General features: G+C 43.6%; 1 protein-coding gene across 6 annotated transcripts in view; it reads right to left on the bottom strand.

The window, feature by feature from the left end:
• The window catches only part of CALD1 (caldesmon 1), a 255,607-nt gene that overhangs the window by 2,640 nt on the left and 228,531 nt on the right, over positions 1-24,436 (bottom strand). For all 6 annotated transcript variants that reach the window (XM_030542558.1, XM_030542577.1, XM_030542593.1 and 3 more), the window contains 9 exons: positions 23,557-23,714; positions 19,966-20,227; positions 17,489-17,629; positions 9,836-9,879; positions 9,668-9,746; positions 7,425-7,562; positions 5,326-5,421; positions 1,200-1,280; positions 810-843 (listed from right to left, as the gene is read on the bottom strand). In XM_030542558.1, coding sequence (XP_030398418.1) covers positions 810-843; positions 1,200-1,280; positions 5,326-5,421; positions 7,425-7,562; positions 9,668-9,746; positions 9,836-9,879; positions 17,489-17,629; positions 19,966-20,227; positions 23,557-23,714 — 1,033 coding nt within the window. The remainder of the gene's footprint in view (positions 1-809; positions 844-1,199; positions 1,281-5,325; positions 5,422-7,424; positions 7,563-9,667; positions 9,747-9,835; positions 9,880-17,488; positions 17,630-19,965; positions 20,228-23,556; positions 23,715-24,436) is intronic.

Genomic DNA, 24,436 nt, shown 5'->3' on the forward strand with positions numbered 1-24,436 from the left:
ACCTGTACAGAAGAGCTAGCAGAGGTTTTGCTAATTCCCTTCAGCACAGCCACAGCATAGCTCTCAGACAATTTATTTTAAACTTGTGATTCAAATAGGGTCAAAATGGAAATACCAAATGTAGTTTATGCTGTGAGAAGGTACCCAGGCACTGATGCAGCAAGAGACGGCCTGATGCTGAGAGCATTTGAACTCCACTCCAATTCAAGTCTGGGGCATGGAGGGCACTCAGCAACTCATGAGATCAAAATTTAAGAGTCAACAAGTGACTGCATGTTGATTTGTCATGAGACTTCACCCGTGGCTGATGGTACTGTTCAGAGTCATCCTATGGATTTGTTTTCAGTCCTCAGGGTTTCCATTTCCAGTGAAATAATATTGCAACACTAGCCTCACTCAGCATTTTGGGGTTTTTTTTAAACTAGTTTTGATTAAAACCATTTGTAGACCTTGAAAGGATTATTCCCAGATGTTTGACACCTGGGAGTGTTAGTAAAATGACAGTCTTATCCTTTGGGCCTCAAACAGTTCAAATGGTCTCTGCAGCTACAGAAAACACACGAGATGTATTATTCACACAATGCTTTGCAAATAGGGCTAGAGAACAGCCATCCCAAAAGGAAGATTTGTGCTCATTACCCAAAAATATTTGTCAAATTATGATTTGAGGCAATTAATTATTCCTTTTCCTTTCAAAAAAGTTATTTCTTGTGTGCCACCATTAATGGCATAATTTTAAAAGCTGGGTGCATCTGTATGAAATGTGCACACGCTTCCATTTAATGTACAGTACAAATTACAACACTTACCATTAGTCTCTGACTTTTTCCCCATAGCTGTTACCTGCAGTGCAAAAAAAAATCCATAATAAATTGACCATTAAAGAAAGCTGGAATGTAGGAAAACCACATTAGAGTGGAAAGAAATTCATCTCTGTGGAAAGGGCCAACACAAGGTCTATGCACCACATACTTAGTTCCTATTTTGAACTGTGTGGTACATAGGCCTTTTTCACTCACTGAACATTAATGGATGAATTTTCTCTAATACTATAGACAAAAGGGGGAGACTTTCAAAAGGCACAAAGGGCAATTAGGTGCCCAACTTCGACTGAATGCTAATCAGAGTTAGACACTTTGCCTTCTGAAAGTCTCACTCAGTGTCTTTGTTCTCTCTACAATGGATAGAAGAGGTATTACCTTAGAAGGAGAGGTCGCCTTTTCATTGGACTGCTTCTCCCAGAGATTACGTTTGTTGGATACATCTCCTGGTCTTAAATCCTATTTTTTGAGGAGTCAAAGAATAGAAAAAAAAAATAAAAACCTAGTTCAGATTTGTTTTATTTAAGTGGAGTAAAGGCTGTATTGTAACTTCCCATAGAAATATCCATACATTATGCCTGCGTAAGCCCCATTCATAATGTGTTTTCACAGATGTACAATAACCGAAAGCAGAACTTGGCCTGCAGTATCTTTACTCATAAGTTACTTATATGCTTTTTACTTCTGTGTTAAAATACTATACAAAGTAGAAGAAAATTGAAAGTGGTAAAAAGCAAATATGTATTTTTCACTTCCAAACCAAAGGATTGGTTACCCAGCAGTTATAAGCTAGTAGTTGATCTCCTGTGATACCTTAAAAAAACAGAGGTCACTGCCCAGCCCCAATGCTGTGTGTAATTTTTTTCTTTTTACACAAGTACAGGGGAAATAACTTAAGCACACAGCATTTTTCTTCAAGTAACAAGATACACGACACTTTACATGATCTTCCAATATACGTATCCCTGTAATACAAAATTTTACCTAAGTCAATCTATGGTTCTGCTAAGATGGATCTTATTGTAATATATTCACACAAAGGGACAGTAAAGGTTGGTATGTGAAATTTTTCCCCTGAAAAATTTCAATTTTGGTGAAAAGTTTCAGTTTTCTGTTGGGGAGGAAATATTAAGTCTCAGGTAGGTTTGAGCTGAATTGAAATATTGCAATTGATTGCACAGAACCAAAACATTTTACCATTTAGAAGAAGCTCAACATTACAATAAATCTGCCCAAGATGCCTAAACCATTCTTTATGTCCATTTGAATTCTAACTACAGCCTCTAAATCCATAGCATGGAGTTGAAGTGCCAGGATAACAGGCAGTGAGAGACACCCACCAGGGAAAAATAAACCTTCAGCACCTCATGAAAGGTGTAAGTTCTACATTGTTCCCAGCATCCTTCTTGCCATCCCCAGTGCAGACATGCTTGCTGTGCACAAGGATCTCTGCAATAGGAAGGAAGAGCTCCCAGGTACTAAACAGCAGCAAGCAGTTTATAGTCTGACTTCTCTGGGGTGTGGTCTGGCACAGTGTTGGGTGCATTAAAACTGCACCCAAGCAAGAACAATATAGCAAGTGGCTATGATAACAGCTGAGCATATTTCAATCTCCAAAAGACCAGCGCAAAAATACTGATGGCACACGTCTACACATGCCTAGTCCTCTCAACTTCATTTTGGAGGAATTTTAGGAGATGAAATAAAGACAGCCAGATCCTGGTGTGCAAGAGGGAGAGAAAAAGATGGTTTGGGAATTGAGACTGTCTTGATTTCCCCTTGGCTTATCCTAATAGCATTAACGGATTTGGGTTTACATTCATATCATACCTTGAAAGAATTTTGAAATGATTTACCTGACCAGTTTAGCAAAGAGACCCCCAAATCCAAAAAGGATAGAAGGAAGGAAGGCATCTGCAGAAGTCCACACAAACAGAGATATTGAAAGGAAAGAGAACAATCCGCTGAGAGAGAGAAAGATGTGATTGAGGAAAGGAGTGGTTAGTTCTGCATTGTTTATTAATGCTCAGCTTACAGAAAAGAAACAAAATCCAAAAAACAAGAACCAGATTCTGTGCCAATTTACCATGGTCACTGTTAAATAGCTACCACCATTATTTTCTATTCAGACACTGCTAAACTCAGTTACCATGTAACCATTAGCAAATACTGAGCTTTAAGGGCAACCACTCAACTCCAAGCAACCCTACTGAAGGCAACACGGGTGTAAATCAAAAGCACATGCTATGCTAGCAGTGATGTGGAAAGCAATTGGACTTGTACTGAACATACCACACAATGTGCACAACAGACTCTTTTTATAAAGTACCAAAATAAGAGAAATCATTGAATATGATCCAATGGAGGCCTTAGCCCTGCCATGCCTTACAATATGTGTCATTATCTCCTAATGCAGGGACTGGAATTGTCCATTTCTGTTCTTCCTCCCTGAAACCCCTCTTATCTTGTTTCCCCTGCCCCACTTGGCTGTGGCTGAAGGACTTGTTTTTCCTTCCTCCTTCATTTGTAGCTTGCTGCCCTTGTTCTCAGCTGAATAGAAAATTCTGTGAAGCTTAGAGTGAAGGCAGCCATCAGTGGTCTGGACCAGGTGCTTCTTACAGGAGAGGTGAGCAATAAAGACACTTGGGATAGTGGTCTGTAGCCATGTAGTAGCGGCTCCTGGAGTTACTACATTAGGGATTACTATGGCAACAAGGAGGAGACACTTGCAGCTTTCACTGATTTGGGGGCTGGGGGACAGCAAGGAGGCAGATCCAGGGACATGAAAGCTTTCCACAACTCTGCTGCTCCTCTCCTTCAGATTAGCCAAAAGCTATATGGTCTGGCAGCATATAGTCAAACACCACAGGTGCAGCTTAAACATAACAGCCTGATGTGCTACTTGTATATTTACCACTTTAGGATCTGAGTCTCATTTACACCAAGGTACCTTTAGGATACTGACAGTTTGGGCATTTCAATACTTTGCCAGTTCCTCTTGGAGGCAAACCATCAAATATTTCATCAACAGGTCATGACTGTTTGTTTACAGATTCATGGTGCAACACCTGAAGCTCCAAGTTAACATTCTCCTCTGCAACATGACCCCTCACAATTTTTCTAGCGCATCCATCCATGCAGTTTCCAAGGACGCACCAGCTTGATGGTGAGAGCTGTTCTGATAACGTCATTGTAACGAGGCGGTGTGGCTCCCCTCCTCATCCGGGAGGGTTGATCCCTGTCAATCATCCATAGGGGTGGGGCCTTGAAGCAGAAGTCCCGCCCCCCAGAGGGTCAAGCAGCGACCCGGAAGAATAAAAGCCGGCGCTCAGCTGGAGCCCAGCCACCGTCAGGAGCAGACCTTTCCGCGGGAGCTCCTGACTGGGAAGCTGCTGAGGCCGCAGGCCGGTGTCCGGACTGGCCAGAACCTCCCCGCTACGACGACGAGCTGCCGGAGCCGCCCCGCCCTTGTTGCGGCCCCGAGGACCCCCCAGAACAGGCCTGGCCGGACTTCCCAGAGGAGCTGCCGGACCTACCGCCCAGCCCTGGCCGTGAGGAGCCGATGTGGTGGGACGTCCCTGAAGCTGATCCCATGAACCAGGTAGGCTCGGAGGGGGATACTGGAAGTAGCCCGGGAGCAGCCGATCCAAGTCAGGCTGCAGACCTCCCGATACCCATGGCAGTGTGTTGCGGTCAGGATCCCCACTGACCACCTGCAGCGGTGATCACCGCTACTAGGGCCCCAGGCTGGGACGCAGTGGAGTGGGTGGGCCTGCGTTCCCCCTGCCACCCATAGCCGGGTGGCAGAATCCCCCTCCCCCTGGCCTGAGGAGGCCATTAGGCCTACTGTGTGTTTGCCTAACCCTGACGCAAGAGGATCTGAGCCTCTATAACTGTGTTTGGTGCCCCGCCTGAACTAAGGGCTGGGCCCCCTTTGCCTGTGCCACTGCTCGGTCCTGTCCCAAAGGGCCCGAGCAACCCGCACTCCAGCCAGCCCGTCCTGAACCAAAGGGCCGGAGCTGGGATAACTGTGTATTGTTACTCAGCCCTGCAGCAGAAGGTCTGAGCCCCGAACTGACTGTATATTGTTGCTCAGCCTTGCAGCAGGTGGCCTGAGCTCCTAATCAACTGTGTGTTGGTGCCCGCCCGAATCCAGGGCCGGGCCCCCATTGACTGTACCACTGCCCGGTCCTATCCACAGGGACTGACTACGCGCGCGGTGGACGACAGTCCTGAGACCGAGACCCGCAGATGACAAGTCGAGACCGGTGTGGCTCCCCTCCTCATCCGGGAGGGTCGAGCCCCGGCGAGTCTCGCTTACAGTCATCCATAAATTCTCAACTTTAGTGCTTCTATCAGGTCAAGCCTCTGAGGAAAGAGAATGCACCACCTTTCCTTCCAAGGAGCCATCTACTTCCTGGCCTACTATATTTACTTCCTATCTCTCTCCCACTGACAAATGCAAACTCATCATTCAGAAGCCAGTTACTGCAGTTTTACTTACAGAAGGTTTCGGAGCAGGTGATTTGTTGGTGTCTGGGGTCTTAGTTAACCATTCATTGATACGACTGGACACCCCAACCTTCAGTCCAGCTGTTTCCTGCAAAGCAGTCATTTTCAAATCAGCTTTTTTAGAGTACTTGTGCCTAAGGGCTCTATGATTTGGGGCTTTAAAAAAAAAAGCAAAACCCATGGTTAATAAGAATTTCCCTTAGAGACTATTTCTGGTTGAGATACAGCCTTCAGCTGGCAAACAGAGTAATCATGTGACTGACCCTCTGGATAGCATTCATAAAGCTTTCATCGATCCCTGAGCATCCAGTGCTGCTTCTGCCCCCACTCCAAATTCTAAAAACAAGATCTTTAGCCTAAACAGACGAATGACTAGGAAATTATTTCATCCAGTTTTTTAAAAAAACTGGAATTTTGAAATACAGTGCAATAAAAGTCACACCTAAATCACCCACAGTTAATAGAATTTCTTAAAACATATGGTCAAAAGTTTTCAAACTTTGGTGCATATCGTTAAGTGCTTAAATTCATATTTAGACACACAGCCTGATTTTCAGGAGTGCTTTCGACTCACATTGACTTGTGAGAAGGAAATGTTGGCCTATGAACTTACAGACAAGATATGAACCTTAAATATTCCAGCGATGCTTTTAAAAAAACCTGAGTAACTTTACTAGTAGAATTTGACCTAATAAAAACATCACAACTCCGAACTTTCTTGTACATGGCTTAAGCCCCCCAGTTACAGCTGTGTAAGATGTCAAAGTATGTTGTTTCAGTGAGTCTCTCTTAACTAACCCTATTATCCCAATAAGTTTCCCTCTTAGTCCTACTGTAATAGTCTTACTGTTATTCTGCAGGCCAGTGGTCTCCAACCTTTATAAGCACCAGATCACTTTTTGAATTTAAGTGCAACCCAGGAGCTACTTCAAAGAAAATGTAAAAACAGTAATTACACAAACCCAAACACCCTTCCCCAAGACCCTGCCTCACTCACTCCATTCCCCCTCTCTGTCGCTTGCTCTCCCCCACATCACACACTTTCACTGGGCTGGGACAGGGGGTTGGGGTATGGGAGGGGTTGTGGGCTCCAGGCTGGGGCTGAGGTGTTTGGGGTGTGGGAAGGTTTCTGGGCTGAGCAAAGGGCTGGGGTGCAAGAGGGGACTCAGGATGGGGGCTCTGAGAGGGACTTTGGGTGCAGGAGGGGGCTTAGGGCTGGGGCAGGTGATTGAGGTGCATGAGGGGTGTGCAGTGCTGGCTCCAGAAGGGGGCTTAGGGCTGGGGCAGCGGGTTGAGGTGCAGAGTGTGGACTCTGCGAGGAGGCTGGAGTGCAGGAGGGGGCTCTGGGCTGGGGCCAGAAGTTGAGGTACAGGAGGGGCTGCAGATGCAGACTCTGGGAGGAGACTGGGGATTGGGGTTCAGGCTCTGGGAGGAGGTGTGGGATGGGGCTCGGACTGGGACCAGGGTGCAGGAGGGGTTTGGGTTCCGGCCAGGCGCCGCTTACCTCAGGCGGCTCCATGGGGCTAAGGCAGGCTTTCTGCCTGCCCTATCCCCATGCTGCTCCTGGAAGTGGCCAGCATATCTGGCAGCAGGTTCTGGAGTGGGGGAGAAGGGGCAGGTGGCTCTGTGCACTGCCCTTGCTTGCAGGCACTGCTATGACAGCTCCCATTCCCTGCAGTCCCAGCCAATGGGAGCCACTGCCAGACATGCCAGCCACTTCCGGGAGCAGCGTGGGGACAGGGCAGAAGGTCGATATCCTGGTTTGGCTGCAGGAGGATTGGCAACCCTATCATGATCAACTGGTCGATCATGGCACCTCTGACAGTGGATCTCAGTCTCAGTGACTGACTGAGATCCACTATCAGAGGCTCCATGATGGACCAGTCGATCATGATTTACCGGTTGGTGACCACTGCTGTAGGCTATATGGGTAGCTGGGTCTTTGAGGATCAAGTTCTTCAAGATGCTGAGCACCATCTGTCTTTGACTTCAGCAAGACTGCTCACAGGAGTAAGGTTTACTCATGTAAGTAATGATATAAGGAAAGTCCTTGGTGTACTTCTATATAAACCTGCAAATAGGAATATGTACCTTATTTGGTGTCCCTGGCCCAGAGGGTGATGAGAAGACATTCCCTTTCTCCCACATGCTTTTGATATTGCGGACACCCTCAGCTGGGACTGGAAGGTCAGAGGGTGCTGGCTTAGCAGGTTTTGCAGTCTTTGTGCCCTGCAATAGACAGACGCTAGTTAGTGATCAGAACTAAGACCCTGGTGCTGAATGTGTTTTAGAGTTCTGGGGCGTCAGTGGAGAATACTGGATACATATATTTTTAAAACTCAATGAAGTTCCATTGATGGATTATGCAAATTAAAGATAGACTCTTAGCAAAGAACCTCACTTGTCTGAAGTGCAGTTGTGCAAGTCAGTGCACTCCTCATGAACTGGCCTATCATTCATGCAGATTTTGCACACATGGATTTACAAGGTTTGTGGCAAGCTGTGGCCAATGGTATAGAGGTTTATAGAGTAGTGCTTACAGCTGACCCATAGTTTCATTTGGCTTGTAACTCTGAAACCATTTGTCCCCTTCCTTCTGCAGATTTGCCTCTGGCTGCAGCACAAATAAACAAGAAAGCAGCTGTAAAGGACTGATACACCATCCAGTGTGACCAACCTCCTCTGTCTTGTACTGGCAGGTTAACCCTATAACTGACGTTTATCACAAAGGCCCAACAGTCAAGCATTTCTGCAAGGTGTGACTTCTGCAGGGTTACCAAAATGGAAGTCAAAATTCCTTCTTTGTTGGCAACATTCACAAGTATGATAGAATAGGGATTTGAGAGAGTGGAGGGTTTTGACAGGTAGAGGCTGAAGGAGTTGCCTTGTGTCTCTAACTGTAAGGGAAGTCCATCACCAGAAGTTAAGGGCCAGACTATGGCAGGAAAGCACAGGTAACATTGGTGGAGAGCTGTGCAGTACTTCCCTTCCCTTGTAGAGCAATGTCCAAGCTTTATGTCCTAAGGACCAGATCCTCAGATGGTCTAGACCAACATAGCTCTATTGAAGTCAGTGGAGCAACACCATTTACACTAGTTGACAAGCCGATCCAGTGTATCTGGGATCATAGCCACTGCTACACCCTTTGAAATGGCACAGCCTGATCTCCCTGCTGCATGGGATGAGCTCCACTAGCTGCTACAGATGGATGGGGCCACAGCCCCACCCTCACCCATTCACACTTTGAGGAGTCGAACCAAAGTCTGCATGCTCGGAGAGTGTGCCTTACATAAGGACAAAAGGGTCAGAGTGGATTTGTAAGACAGATATGTACTGATTCTTTAAAACTAACAGCAGTCAAGTGGAAAAGGGAAATGAGAACTGGGTATATAGCTCTAGGTGGAAACTCAGGAGGGAGAGTAAGTTAGGAACTACTGTTTTGTTTATCCTCATTAAGCTCAGTGCTAGATGCAAGACTGAGGCCTTGGCTACACTCACACTTTACAGCGCTGCAACTGGGGTGTGAAAAAACACCCCCCTGAGCGCTGCAAGATACAGCGCTGTAAAGCGTCAGTGTAATCAGGGCAGCAGCGCTGGGAGCGCGGCTCCCAGCGCTGCACGCTACACCTGTAAGGGATGTGGTTTACATGCAGTGCTGGGAAAGCTCTCTCCCAGCGCTGCCGCTCTGACTACACTCACACTTCAAAGCGCTGCCGGGGCAGCGCTTTGAAATTCCAAATGTAGCCATACCCTGATTTAACATTATCACGTGACAAGGCTCACTACATCCTATGTAGTGCTGCCCACCATCCAGCCTAATGAATAGGACGTGCTACAAGCAATGAAGAGGGAAGCACAGTCTTATGGTTAGACTACACAGCTGGAAGTTCAGAGATGTGGGTTCTGTTCCTGACTCTACCGGAGAGCTGCTGAGACACCTTGGACAAGTCATTCCTCTCTGCCTCATCTAACAGATGGGTTGTTGAGGAAAACAGGTAGGTACCCAACACACAGGAATGCTGAGGCTCAATTCATTAAAGGTTAGTAGCACTGTTTGAGACTCATCTGGAAAGTACTACAAGTTAACAGCCACTAAGGTTAGAGAAGACAGAATATTTAGTAGCAACAGAGGTTACAATTCTGAGATTTGAGTCAGATAAACCTCTGAATGTTTATTCAAACCTTGTATGAACCACTTTGTTCTGAAGCCTCATCAGAAGCAGCTCTGTGATGAAGCTCCCTGCTTTTCTCGGATACTAAAACCTTGACTGATTAAGGCCTGCTCCCCAACCACCACCACTAATTGGGTTCATATAAATTTGGTAATAACTTACCTCAATTGCACTAGTGTATTGCTCAAGTCTGCTGTCAATCTTGGAGACAATTGCTGCAGAGTGAGTGGGTTTAGCACCACTGTTTGAAGGGGAGAAAACAGAAGTGATTACTACAATTCAAACACTTTGCTGCTTTGATTTAGTCTATTACACAGTTTATTGCTTTACCTCTTCTGAGCGGATTTGTTCAAAAACTCTGCTCGTTCTTCTATCTAGAAATAGAAAGATAGAAGTGGTGTAACTATTTATCTGCAAAGCCTGCAGCCCAATACAAGTTTAAAGGCCTGTAGCGACACGCAGCTCCAAACAACAGAAGACAATCAGCTTCAAATTCAAATCACTGCAGCAACACGGAGTATTTTACCATTTAGAACCCTATTATGAAACAAACTTGCCGGTGTGGGGGAATTATGCAGGATAATACATTTACCTCCTTCATGTCCTTCAGTGCTTCCCAAGATGATACATTTACAAAAGTAAGTCCCCAACGCAGCAGGAGTGAGGGGAAGGGAGGAGGTACAGGTCACTAAAAGGGGGTTGGGAGATTAGAGTCATATTATATGCCAGATTCATCCACCCCTCAAAAAGCAGCAGAGAAAGAGGCAAATTAAACACATTTTCAAGAGTAGGCCAGGTTTGGCGCTGAGCAGTGTAACTCTATCCCATAATTTTAATGAGGACAAGTAAATTAATTTTTGGACTCAAATTATCGATCAAAGAATACTTTGTTTCTGACAGCACGGTCACCACTGAGTCAACATTTACCAACTGCAATGTTGTCTTTCATACTACAGTTCCTTTCTATTCTCTGTACAGGGAAACAGTGTAGTATCGCTTCTCGGCTCCTCAGCGCTAAGATCAAGTGTAAGTTCAAGACCCTTGATCATAGCCTTTATGTGTTTGGTCTTTTGGCCCCCGAGATGAAAGCCTTGTCTGTGTCTCCTGGACTGTGAAGTACAAACATTATCTCTAATACAGGTGAACCATGGAGGTCTCGGGGGAAACATCCTAAACTCCAGATAATTTCAGGTCAGAGGGATTGCACCTCTACAAAAAGCTTAATGAAGTCATACGAGACAAGGTCTGCTCTGAAGTCTGGGCTGGAGGAGGTCTGGCAGAGATGATGTAGTTAATGGAGTCAGCTCCAACAATTTCACCTCCTTTTACTTCTCCCTGTCAATACTCAACTGGACCCTGCCCTACCCTGCAGTCAGCTCTGCAGCTCCATACAGGAGCAACTGCATAAACAGAAGATATAGCTGACCCTCAGTTATCCCAGAATTTGGGTTACTGGTAAACCCACAATATTACTAAGTACTATTTCCAAGTCATTAGTGGCGACTACTGCAGCGCTTGCATCTTCAAAGTAAAAGAAATGACAACTAACTTAAGACCATTTACTTAAATGGTTTTAGGTTCTCCCCTGCATCCTCCCTCCTCATAGCAGTATAAAAATCTCTAACCCCTTAGCATGCCTTAAGTTCAAACACTTGGAAATTCCACAATTCCCAGTAATTGATCTCAAAAGATGGACAAGTATTGCTTGCCCATGTCTCAGATCTAAATAAATTCCTGAAGAGAGAGATCTGCTTTATTCTGCCACTAGACATACTGTATGGATGATTCTTTATCCAGCCACACAGTGGCAGCAACACATCAGCCAGGAGAAGGCTCTCCATGTTCCTCGGATTTTTCCTCTGCTGTCTTTGGAAAGGAGTCTTGACCCAAATGTAAGGCAATTGACATGGCCATGGAAAGTATGTGGTTAAAATGGAATAGATAGATCTGTAATATTAACTTAAACATATCAGTTCTTTCCAACCATTATACAGTGCATAAAGAAAAAGATTAAAGTGTTGCCCATCAGCAATGAATCTCATTTTGGAGTCATATTTTTGGTTATGGGAAACTGCTGAAAGGATACATGTTTATAAATACTAAGGTCATGTGGGCTTAGTTTTTAGTTCCTATAAAGGCAATATGGTCTGAACAGATCTTGAACATGGTTCTGTTCGGTTATTGAAAGAGGTCTGTGTTTTCTCATTGCATTCAGCTCTAGATAAGTGTGCTCTGAATAGCACTTCGAAAGGACATTGTTCTATACACCCATATACTATGCAGACTGAGGCCTCTATTTTCTCATAAGCTCTGCGCAACAGCCCCCTCCCTCAGCAACATCAGTGGGTCCCCTGCATGCAGGCAAGGGGATGGTCCATGCAGAACAGCTTGCAGGAGCAGGGTCCAAAGTAGCTAGCTAATGTGTGGTTTATAGACTCTTCTAACTTAGAAGCGTGATGACATTGGATCCCTGGCTGAGATGTCCCTCAGGAAAGGGACCAATTTTAATGGTGTTTTCCCAGCTAGACTGGCTGTTTTCTAGAGTTTCCCTGTGCTCACTAAGGGGAGAAGGTGGATTCTATCCACTGCAGCCCTGAACACCACTTCAAGCAGTTACCTAGTTCTCCAATCTTGGTGTGTCCTGCTTCACAGCTGCAACTGTGCCCCATCTTGGCCAGCCTGAATGAAGAATTTGGCAAAGAGGGGAGAGGGGTGGAACAATCATTGAATGGAGGAGTAGCAAAGAGGTGGGAAGTGACTGTACACTCAGTACACGGGAAGGCTCTGTCTGCACTTGACAGGATACCAGGGAGTGCAGCTCAAGAGAGGGAGGCAAGCAAGGCTCCTGCAGAGGGCAAGGGGGACAGGAACAGAGTTAGCAGGGATCCCTCGGGACAGACAAGGCCTTTTCAGCCTGAAGAATAAAATGGTCGTTAATGAGGTTTCCTCACTCCTGTATGAGAATCTGCCTTGGAACTCTGCTCAGCAAGAGCCCACAGTTTTCATTATTGTTGCATGCAGGAAAAAAAACAAAACCACACACCTTTCAATGTACTTAGACCAAACTGAACATGAAAACATGCAGAGGACTAGGCTACTCAATCCACTGCACACGCTAAGCAAGCTACATGCATATGAGGAGGAATATTAGGCACGTACACTAAACAAAATTACAAAATAGATCTGTAAAATAAATAGGAAAAAGCAAGATTGTTAACTGAATGGCAGAAACTCTCCTAACGTTTCCTGTATTTGAGACCAAACACTAAACAAAAGCCTGTATGGGGTTTTTAAATGGCTTTGACTCTGGTTTTTTTAAGAGGAACACCACCCAGAACATATCACAAAAGCAAGCAGGGGCTTCAAGAAATCAAAGACGTTAATCTCCAGCTAAACTACCAGATGGGGAAGAACCCAGCCTTGTGTCTCAAGAAATCCAGTCCCTGCAAGTCAAATTTAAGAATAATCTCCATATGTCAGTATTAGGGGCCTACTGCCTTAGTAACGGACCAACAATATAGCAACTGGGGACCTGATCTGATATTTTTGCGCCCACTTAAACTTGACTGATGTGAGGCATCATGGGACTACTCATATAATTAAAGTAGCGTTTTGCAGGATCAGGACCTTAGTTAATGGGAGCTGCGCAGGCAGATGAAGGGCAATACATGATTCAACTGAGCTGGATGAGGATTTTTCTAGGGTGTGACCATGCTTATGCATTTCCTTTCCTTGAAGCTGTCCTGTATGAGCAAGCTTGGAGGCTATGGGGTTTTTCTATCATAGTTGTGCAAAGAAGTTGCTGAATGTATTAAATGAGGCTAGAGATGCAACCTAAGGCCTATGAAACAAATTCTGCTGTCACTGCCATCTATTCAGCCCCAGGACATGAACAGGATGGTATGAGGTATAAGTTAATGCTGGATTTGACCCCATACATTTACACAACATTTAGGAACAGATCACCAACTAATTATTCCCAAGAATGAGTTGTCCGTTTTATGTGCATTTAATTATCTTAATAACCATTTAGTAGACTCTTAAACTGTGTAATAAATGTTATCAAGCCACTTCAGGTGATATGACAATAGAAATATTGTTTTTAAAAAGTAACAGTTCAGGGGGGAGGATCAGAAAAATTGTGTCCCATATAGCATTAGCTAATGTACAGTACCCAGCGGTAGGAATCTAGCCACTCTGTTCCACTTTGGTTCTGGCTCTCCGGAGAAAAGAGCCTGCCCTTAGACTCTTTGAGCACTAGCATACACCAGGGCCCCAGTAGGCACCCATCTTGCTTTCTATTGAAGTCACCTGTGCATCCTCAGGGTAACTCAGGTGACTTTGGGTAACTCAGGTGACTTACTTGAGTGATGAGTTTAAGCCACAGGCTCTCCCTCTCATATTAAGAGGGAAATATTTGGGGAGGAGGAGGGTAAACTTAGAGGAGAGGTTCTTTAAAAATATTTTTCTTTAAAAACTTGAATCTCACAATACCAATAAATCTATGGGCAGGCCATCTCATCGAAGTCAGGAGCTGTGTGGGATCTAATTCCTCCCAGTCAGTGCTCGGTTGCTTAGATATTGCCTAAATAAGCAATAGTGTGGTAAGCAAAGATATGTCTTAAAAAAAAAAAAAATCTCAGGTCCTGCAAGGTCACACATCCTGGCTCTGCATTCAAAGTGGCTTTTCTGTGGCAGCCAGCTTTCTCTGAATCCTCTTATCCCCCACATGAGATCTTCAGCTAGGAGCTGGAGAGCTTCCAAGACTCCACAGTTCTGTCATTGCTCCCACCCACACCCAGGCTGCGAGCTGGAGTTCCTCCCATTTCAGCTCCAAACTGGTTTTGTTTTCCTGCCCAACTGAAGATTCAGACTGCGGGGGTGGGGTTCACGGCCCGGAGGAGACTTTGTTTTCCAAGTCTTTTGCCCTTCTTCATTTGCTTTAGGAAGGGAAAGGACAGTTCTACAGCTCTTCCCAATACCCCTCAGGAATGGGCTTGAAGGGAAGAAAAACAACAAAGCAGCATCATGCAGGACAGTTCACCCCTCTGCTGCAGCCCATTTGTGCCAGCTAAACTGTGAAGGACCCCAGTGCAGAAGGTGCTGTACAGGAGAAGCAGAGCTTGTTTTGTGCACCCCTGTGCCCTCACAGGAAGCCCCAAAGGGAAGAGGAAGATGGCCCACCAGGGCCTGAAGTAGTCACAGCAATCCCTAACAGAAGGAAAAGCAAGCAGCCTCTCCACTGTCTCTGAGCCCAGGAGGATTCTGCCTGCATTCTCTTTGCATTTTTCCACCTCACTGTCATACAGAAAAGAATCCAACCCATGTGTTCTCATCTGAGGGACTCCATTCTACACCCACCTCAGTTTCCCCAGGGTCATTGTCATTTTCCTAAAAACACAGCTGCTAAGAAGTCCTGAACACACTGCTCTTTAATTCCCTTTCTTGACTCCTCTCACTCTCCATATTAACTTCAAACTAGGTTTCCTTGCCTAAAAGGCCATGCATAACTCTGCTCCTACCTACACATCAGGTTCCTGTTCCTCAGGTGTTCCCTAGCTCCCTTCATTTGCCAGTGATGGCAACCTTGATGCCCCTGTTGTGTTCTTGAAGCAGCGGACCTCAGGTTTCACTGATATACTTTGGTTTAACTGTTATCATCAACAGGTATTACTGGGTGACGGTCTGTGGTATGTTAGATCAGAGTGGTCTTTATAGATATGAATCCACACACACACAAAAAGTAACAAATGACATTGGACTGCATGTCTTACTCAGAGTCTGTAAACGCTGTTGGTCTTTATGTCTCTCTAGTCAGCCCTTTGCCTGATAGATAAATGCAGCGTTCATAACATGGCACCATGCCATACCCCTTTCCTGCCTCTTTCTTACATATTGATGTGCACCAGGTCCTAGTTCAACAAGTCTTCTCCCCCTCCTCAATCAAATCACTCCTTTGTGGAAAAAATGAAATTTAGGTCAGAATAAAAGCAAGAGCAATGAGGGTGACGGAAAATCCTGGTCAAAAAATGATCTAGTGAACCCTACAGAACATGCACATAAACCTACCCAAACCTCAGTTGTGGAGCCTAGGAAGCCAATAAGGTGATGTAGGCCAACAGTTTAGGAGGCTAATTTCAGCTGTATTCAGCAGATATATAGCTGCCCATGGAAGCCAGAATTGGTATGTTCAGGGAGCATCACTGATATATATTTTAAATAAGAACAATTCCTGCAAAGTTAGCACAGTTGCTCTTGTGAACTTTTACAGTCATCAATCCTCTCCCACCACTGAGACCACAGCTTTTATCTCCCCCTAAATATAGTCGTTGAAATTTATTAAATTTCGGAAAGCTTAAGCTGTCTACCAAAGATTTTTTTTCCCCATGTAGCTTTACCAGAAAAGCTTTTGAAGACTAGAAGCTGCATCTAACTCTATTAAAAATTTCTCCAGTAAACACTTTCAAAACTCTCTCAAACCGAGAGGAAAAAAAATCATGCCATTTGTCAGCTAGAAACCTAAAATGCATTTCATAGAAGTCCAGACATTTTAGCGCACAAAGGAAAAAGTTCAGACAGGAGGAACATGCACAATGGTCTTGACTTCTAGCAGCTGGAGGCTTAGAAAGAAGCTGCTAGTGCCATAACTACTGATAAACTCTTTAGTAACTTATAACTAAGGTTAAGATTGTGTCACAGTTATTTTTAGTAAATGTCACTGACTGGTTGCCGGCAATAAACAAAAATTCATGGAAGCCTGTGACCTGTCAGACTTTTACTAAAAATAATGGGAGAGGGGAGGGGGGGGGCTGACAGAAGCCCAAGAGGTGGCATTAGAGCCCAAGCCTGCTAGAGGGGAAGCACCCACCACAGCTGAGAGCTGCAGGGGCCCTGCTGTCGCCATTGCTCTCAATGGAAATCCTGCTGAGGATCTGAGACAAGTCATAAACCTTTGAGTTCACCCCTTCCTTATGCAAAGGGCAGTATAAGTTCATAGGATGAATACCTTCCTCCACTGAAGTCAATGGCAACATTCCCATTGATTTCAGTAGGAGGTCAGGAGTCACTCATATAGTTAAAGGCCTGAAGGAACCACTGTGGTCATCTAGTTTGACCTCCTGCATAACACAAGCCACAGAGAGTAATTCTTGCTGTAGAAGTAGTTATTCTTCCCTGCTACAAAAACCTACATTATTGAGACCAACAATTTGTAGCTGGGGCTTGGGGGGGAGGGACAGCTCAGTGGCTTGAGCATTGGTTTGCTAAACCCAGGGTTGAGAGTTCAATCCTTGTGGGGGCCACATAGGGAACTAGGCCAAAAATCTGCCTGGGGATTGGTCCTGCTTTGAGCAGGGGGTTGGACTAGATGACCTCCTGAGGTCCCTTCCAACCCTGATAGTCTATGTGGTGGATTGGATTTATGGTAGCCCTCTGTTCTGGGGAGAGTTTCACCCACTGGTAAATAGATTTAATATACAGTATAAGCATGTAGACAAGATGAGTCCTCTTTGGCCATATGTTCTTCATAAATGTTAGGGAGGAAGAGAACTGAGGAAGTAGAAAGGAAGAGTCCATTTCTGATTCCTCTCCAGTTTCTCTAACTACACATCACTGAAGTTAGTTTGACACTGAGAACACAAACATTTTCCAAAGTGATATCCTCCTTAGGACATCAGAAAGGCCTCTCTTTAGATATCCTGATTATCAAGAACAATGGCTACCCTGCATTCTAGGCAATATATATACAGAACTCACTAGCTTTCTAGAGAGGGGCTCATACTGCAAAGTCTTGACCTGGATTTCATATATTACAAGGTTTGAAGGTCTTTGGATCCACAGTTTTGGCTAAGGTCCAGTTGCAAAATTCAAATTGGGATCCTTGTTCAGATTTAAAGTGTTCCCAAAATTTTGGCATGTTTGTATTTGGGATTTTAGCTTGAGTCCCTGTTCTATTTTCATTTATAGACTTAGTGCAGAAGTTACCTTGAGAGATGAACCCTTGGGAGTGAAACACTTAAATGGCTTCTTGTCATCTGACAAACCATCTTCTGGCATCTTCTGACGTTTTTCAGCAGCTTCAGCCCTTCTCCTCTCAATGTCTTCTTTCAGCCTCCTCTTCTCCTCCTAAGACAGTATGAACACATAGCTATCACGTGTTTCCTTCAAGAGACTACATCAACCTCAGATCGCTTAAACTACTGGAGAAATTTACAGGATTCATGGAGAACACAAATCCTTACACCAGCCAGAAATATCAGTGACCTATTTTAGTTCTAGCTATTTATAATGTATCTGTGGTGCACTAGGCAACCATAGTATCAAGTGTGTGTGTTAATCTATACGATCTTAATTTACCCCTGCCCCCAGATACATTTCCTCCTTAAAGTGTACTGTCATGGCCCAGTATGTAATGAGAGACAGCAGTTCATTATGAAAAATACTGTTTTTCATTAAAGGACTGAGACTTTAGAAGTTGAATGTTAACTTTTAAGACTGTTACACTTGACTTAAAAAAATGTTATCGAAAGACATACTTAACACATCTCTAAGTCAGGGTGTTGATGGTAGAATGGAATTTATTCCCTTGAAAACAGAGAGGAACTTCCTAGTTGCCAGAGAACAGACCCAAGAACTCCCAAGGTCCCATCCCACCTCCAAGACTGAATCCTTCTTTAGCCTCATGCAAGTCACTTCTCCTCCTCTTTATAAATGGGGAACTGTGGCACAAAGATGAATACTTAGCTATCTCATGTAGATGGTGGAGATTAATATATGCCCAATGCGCTGAAGACAAAAAGCATCATATACAGCCTAAGAAGGGCTATTACTCTGCAGAGATAATGTGGGTTTTTATTTTGTAAGACATCAGTTGAACTAGAGAGCAGTTACTCGTAGCCCTATTAAGCAGATGTATTTTTCGGTATTAATTTTAAATGAGTCAAAGATTTCTAATGAGATTCAGTCCATCATAAAACCAGCATTTAATCCCATTTGCAGCAAACAAACATCTATGTTAGTCTCATCTCTCCCTCCCTAGACAGAAACAAGATTTCTGTAATTTACAATATGTGCCAAAAAACCACCCACAATAAACAAAAGCCTTTGTTGCTGCAACATTGCATCCGATATTTTGTATGCACGGGAAATAAGAAAGTCAGAGTTAAGATTCTCAAGACAACCATGGATGATATTATGGTCCCACTTGTGAGATGAGGGTTTTACCACTGGCTTGCAGGGGACAAAAATGTCCCCTGTTGGTGCTATCTCCTTTTGCACCAGGATTAGATCAGGATCTTACTAGCACACCTGTGTATATGATCATGTAATACCAAATATTGTGTACTTGCAGCTGAGACTGAAGGTGACAGAAACAGTGCAGCTTTACTGTCCATTAGCATGTGCCATCACACAGCATTGTATAAATGGGTGATGAAAAACCCAATGTTGTAGCCTCTGTCAACCTTAGTGGGTAGTAGAGAAGAAAAACTTAGTGTAATGGTGGTAGGGCCCTCAAAAGGAGGAATCTGACGGAGAAAACTGAAAAGATCTTTATCTGTTAAGCATTTGTATTGTAGCACCTAGAGTTCCCAACGTAAACTGGGGCCACACTGCGCTAGGTACAGTCACACAGCAAGAGCCAACCCCTGCCCTGATGAGGTTACAGTCTAAATAGATGAGACAGGCAAAGGGATGGAGCGGAAGCAAGGGCAAAGAGATAAAGCCATATGCCCAAGGTAACACAGTCCGTTAACAATAGAAGATCCAGGAATAAAATAGTCTAGTTTGGGGCCTTCCAAGTTGGCTGACATTAGGAAAATTAAAACTAAAATGAAGCCTTTCACACAACATTGCCTTAGATATTGAAACCCAGATCCTCAAAATTATTTCGGCTCCTAGCGCCCATTGTTTTCAATGTAAGATAGGAGACTAAATACCTTTGAGAGTCTGGACCCAAGCCGAGCTACTATCCCAGGGCCTAAAATGCCACCCATACACAGGTTCAGCAAAGCCTTTCTCCTTGTGCAGTCCCCTTGATTATTTGCCCAAGAGTATGCCTCACCGCCCAGCGCTGTGTGATCATGCAATGCAGGGGTAGGCAATGCGGCACGCAAGCTGATTTTCAGTGGCACTCACACTGCCCGGGTCCTGGCCACTGGTCTGGGAGGCTCTGATTTTAATTTAATTTTAAATGAAGTTTCTTAAACATTTAAAAAAAACTTATTAACTTTATATAACTAAACTATTGTTGTATGTATTAGAGATTTATAGAAAGGGACCTTCTAAAAACATTAAAATGTATGACTGGCACATGAAACCTTAAATTAGAGTGAATAAATGAAGACGCGGCGCACCACTTGTGAAAGGCTTCCGACCCCTGATGTAATGAAAGACCAATACAAGCAAGTGAAGCAGAACAGAGTCTAACTTTGGATCTCATGGTTTTATTACTACACCATTACCTCCTCTCTGGCTTTTCTCTCAGCCTCCTCCTGCTTCCTCCTCTGTTCCTCTTCCTCTAGGATCTTCCGACGCTCCTCACGCTTTTTCTTCAGTTCCTCCAGCTCCACGGCTGCCTCCTGTTGCTTCTCCTTTAACTTCTCAAACTCCTCGCTCTCATTTTCGCCTCGGCGACGGCGCAGCTCCTCTAGTCGTTTGCCAGCTTCAGCCTGGGACACCGGCTTACCATCCTCAGTATTTGTAGTTGCTTTCATGCCAGAGCGGCTGAGAAAGAATCGAGACGCAGGTTAACATGCCACAGGTTTTCCTTTGCCAGTTTGGATCATTCGTTACCACTCAACTAGGCAGCAACATAGGAACCTGACACACACAAACATCTCTTGACAAGATCTTTTGTTCCTCACAGAGCACATACTACCCTCAGCAGGTTTCATCAGCGTGTGAAGGAGGCTGGGAAGCCCAGAGGCACATCTCTGCCTTCCCCTGACACCGGAGGCCAAAGGGTCCCACATGCTTGGAAGGGTAGTTTTTGTATCATATTGCCTCAGAACCTAAGACAAATGTGTCTCACCCCCTTTCTAGAGAGAGCTTAACTCATGAACTTGAAAGTTTCATGTCTATTTTTTTTTTAAATTCAAGATCTATTTCTTTTTAGTCCCAGCTCCATAGTATATACACACTTATTCTCAATTACGTGGTGCAAATATGTAAGGATATTACCTACAGGGATATGTTCCAGCTTCTAAAAGCATAATACTTAACTAATCAATGCAGAAAACAAATTCAGGGGTCCAATGAAAAGCAATAAATAAATATTTAAGGCTGAGAGAAGTGAAACATATACATATCCAAAACAAACACTATGTTCTGTGTAATAAAAGAGACAAATAATCCTTTGATTTCTCAGACAAATGTCTTCTCTAAGGGATTATATAAAGTGTTTGACAAATCTCTTTAAAGAGAGCTAAAACACGTTGCTAGGGCACTAGTCTTCAATTTACTGGGGTGGGAGGAATATTCTTATCATTCCATCAATATTTTCAACACGAGAAGCCTCAATAATGTAATACCAATTGTTATCTTGGACTCTTGCTAACTTGCATATATATCAGGTCTGGTCAAAAACTTGGCTGAAGTTTTCTGTGTGAGTTTTTTATTTTTCATAACCCAGAAATAGATTTTTCATTGACTTTTTCCACAGGGGGACAAAAAACCCAAAACAAAACCAAGCCAGACATTTTCCAACCAGCTCTTATAATCAAAGACATTTAAAAAAATAGTACATTCATACTGCCCACAAGAGGTACATATTTTTGTCAGAGTGTCAAATAGCACCACCGATGTATGTAATTACCACATCAGTGTTTAAGTGTTTGCTCCTTGAAATGTATTTATTAATACACCAGACAAAGGGGTCAACACTTTAAGTATCATGCTGATACCTCCAATAGAAAGGGCAAGTAGGCATTTATATTGTTTTTATTTTCTTCCCTGTTCTACACCCAAGAAAAAGGAGATCCTAAATACTACAGCTATGAAACCACACTGTTGCACAATTAAATGCCACAAGAGCCAACAGTGCAAAAGTTAAGCTTTCCCTCAGCGATATGGATCAGTTTCTGCCTCCAGTTACCTCTGGGCAAATACAGAGTAAAGTCACTGAAGTCGACAGACATATTCCAGGTTTGTACTGGTATAGTTGAGAGTAGAATTTAGCCTTAAGCAATTTTTTCTTCATTGTTTGGAAGGTGTGGGTGAATATTTTGTCCAAACAAGGACACGTTTGTCTTTCTTACTGAAAAGAACTGTTTATCTCCTAATCACGACATCCACAGGCTATTTCTATCTTCTTTTATTAATATACACTATGGAGGATTTCCTCTGGTGTTTCTGCATATTCTCTAGTAGGGAACAATAATTGACAGTCATCCTCTTCATATTTTTTTCCCCAGCCTCTTTGCTTTCAGCATATTCTGGGAATCTCAGGCCCTTGCTGCCAACATCAAGAAATCAGTACTGAGATTCTAGACCAAGGAAGAGCTTTCAGAAGTGCCTGTTTGGTGCTAAGATAAAGAGGCCAACTGTCAGCCTTCACACAGAAGGAGAAATAGGATGGTTTGTGAGAGACAAAAATGACAGAACAATGTGAAAAATGCATTATATCATGTTTAGGATTTTTGCACTCCCATATGAGAGTGGGGAGGAAGGGCAGGTGCAAAAGGGAAACCACAAAGATAAAGTTTTCTAACTATTCCGTCAGCAACAGAGACAAAGATGGGACAGACTATGTCTCTTTGGCCTCCAATTTCTCAGTTGGTCTTTAGGAGTTTTATTTCCCATCGTTGCCATTTAGACTTATCTTATGAATCTCTCAGTCTCTTGTTACCATCTTGTTTATAAACAATGAGAGTACAGGTAGTCCCAAACTAAAACCTTATGACTAAACATCAAACTTTTTCTCCCTCTGGGGTGGGGAAGGAGAAAAGAAAGAAAGATAGATAAAGTGCAGAAACCCCCTTTGAAGTTTTTCAAATAAGTCCTTGCTTTAACAAGAAATAAAGCATGTGAAAAAAGTTAAATACCTATGTTAGAAACAGAACTCATGTTAGTGATGAGTTGACCTGAGTATACAGAACAATTACTAACAGGACTCATGTCCTGCTATTCCATCCCTATGTTATATGACAACCTAGTTATAGGAGGTTTTGAATCATTTCACCTTTGAAAAAGTTTGTTTCTCCATAGGAACCCTTAGGGAAATGCTAGGATGCACAACAATGAACTAGATGATGACTAGTAACTTTTGTCCAATTCACTTCTTTGCTTTTATTCCCCCTTGCTGCCCCACTTTCTAGCAGAGATGAGCCTTTCCAAATCTCTCCCCACCAACCAGTTACCTTTAGATTTCCAACTGTAGCAGAAGTCTCACAGACAGTTTTATGTTCTTGTCTAGCTAAACCACATTAAGATTTTTCTTAAAAAGGCAGAACACTTTGGCTGGATGTAGTTTTCACTCCACCAAATAATCACTCTTTTGTGCAGAAATCATTAGCTTCAAGGCTCACCAGAGCGAGCAACCAAAAGATCAACTCTTGAAAGAGTTACCCTAGGTAGGCAAGGCTGCGTCTAGCTGGTTATATAGGATGTAATTAAAAGCAGGTGTGTAATTGGCAATGGGTTATCTCACTCAGTCAGGCACCTGTGCCACTAGGGTATAAAAGCACAGCTCTTGGCTCATAATGCAGACTATGAAAAGAAGAAGTTCCTTATGAAATGTTTAGTAGATGATAGGAGTATGGTAAAAACAAATTGCTGATCCCCACGGAGGGGGTGAGTTGTTTGCTTATTGTTTACTACTCTGCTATGAGTTTCTCATTTCCCCACTACAGCAAAGTGGGTAGGAGTCCACTACAAAATAGCTTGAGATCCTGAATTTATTTCAAAGGAGCCACTGAATATTACAACCTTCAGTGATGTTGGAAGTTTGTCTTGTACTACACAGCTAAAAGTATGCTAATAGAGACCCATAAAAGGCAACAAGCCCTACAGCTCTACTCTGATATAAACAAATCTAGTGTTAATGTGTATCTTACCTAAAAATATTCTCAGTATGTTTAAGTTTGTGAGTAGTAAGTTCCTGGAAACGCTCTCCGTTCTGTGGCTTTGGTTCAGGAAATCCCTTCTTACGATCCCAGATAGGTTTCACCTCCTCCTTAGGTGCTTTGTCCTTATTAGCCTTGTCGTCTTTGATCTGCTCAGGAGATATTAGAACGCATACAACCAAAAACAAAACAACAAAATCATCATTAGACAGTGCAGATGACTGAAAAGGAAAACAAATTTCCCACTGTCAAGGGCATCTGAGCAACTGTCTTCAAATGTTCTATGGCAGGAATAGCCTGTCAGGTTCTAAAATATGGCCTCCAACCACCTCACCTTCTGAGCTATGTTAAATATGTGAGCAGCTTAATTCATCTATATTGTGTGCAAATCTGCTGCAGCCTTGGAAATCTCAAGCATCCTTACCTTCTTATGCAATCAAGCCAGTCTCTACCACTACCTTGCCCACCATCCCCTTCCTGATCATGTGTCTGTTGATTCACCTGTTGTGTATTGTCCAAATCGGAGACTGAGCTCTCTGGGGCAGGGATTGTCTTTGTTTGCATAGTGTCTAGTTCAATAGGGCCCTAATCCCTGGTTGGGGCCCTAGGCACTACTGCAATAGAAATAATATAATCTTAAACTGATTTGCACAAAGCAAATGCATGCCATGTGGATGTAGCTAATACATTCAACAGCACAGGAGGTATGTGCTATACGGATGTTCCTAGGACTTTCAGGGTCACAGCAGATGCATACTACCCAGCTATTACAAGTATAGTTTGCAATAGTCAAGTAGTTAAAAATTATGTTGCTTAGCAATATTTGCTTTGATAAATATGTAACTGGGGTTATCACCTGTACCCCAGTCTA

This window comes from Gopherus evgoodei, chromosome 1, assembly GCF_007399415.2.
Source record: "Gopherus evgoodei ecotype Sinaloan lineage chromosome 1, rGopEvg1_v1.p, whole genome shotgun sequence".
NCBI classification, from domain to species: domain Eukaryota; kingdom Metazoa; phylum Chordata; order Testudines; family Testudinidae; genus Gopherus; species Gopherus evgoodei.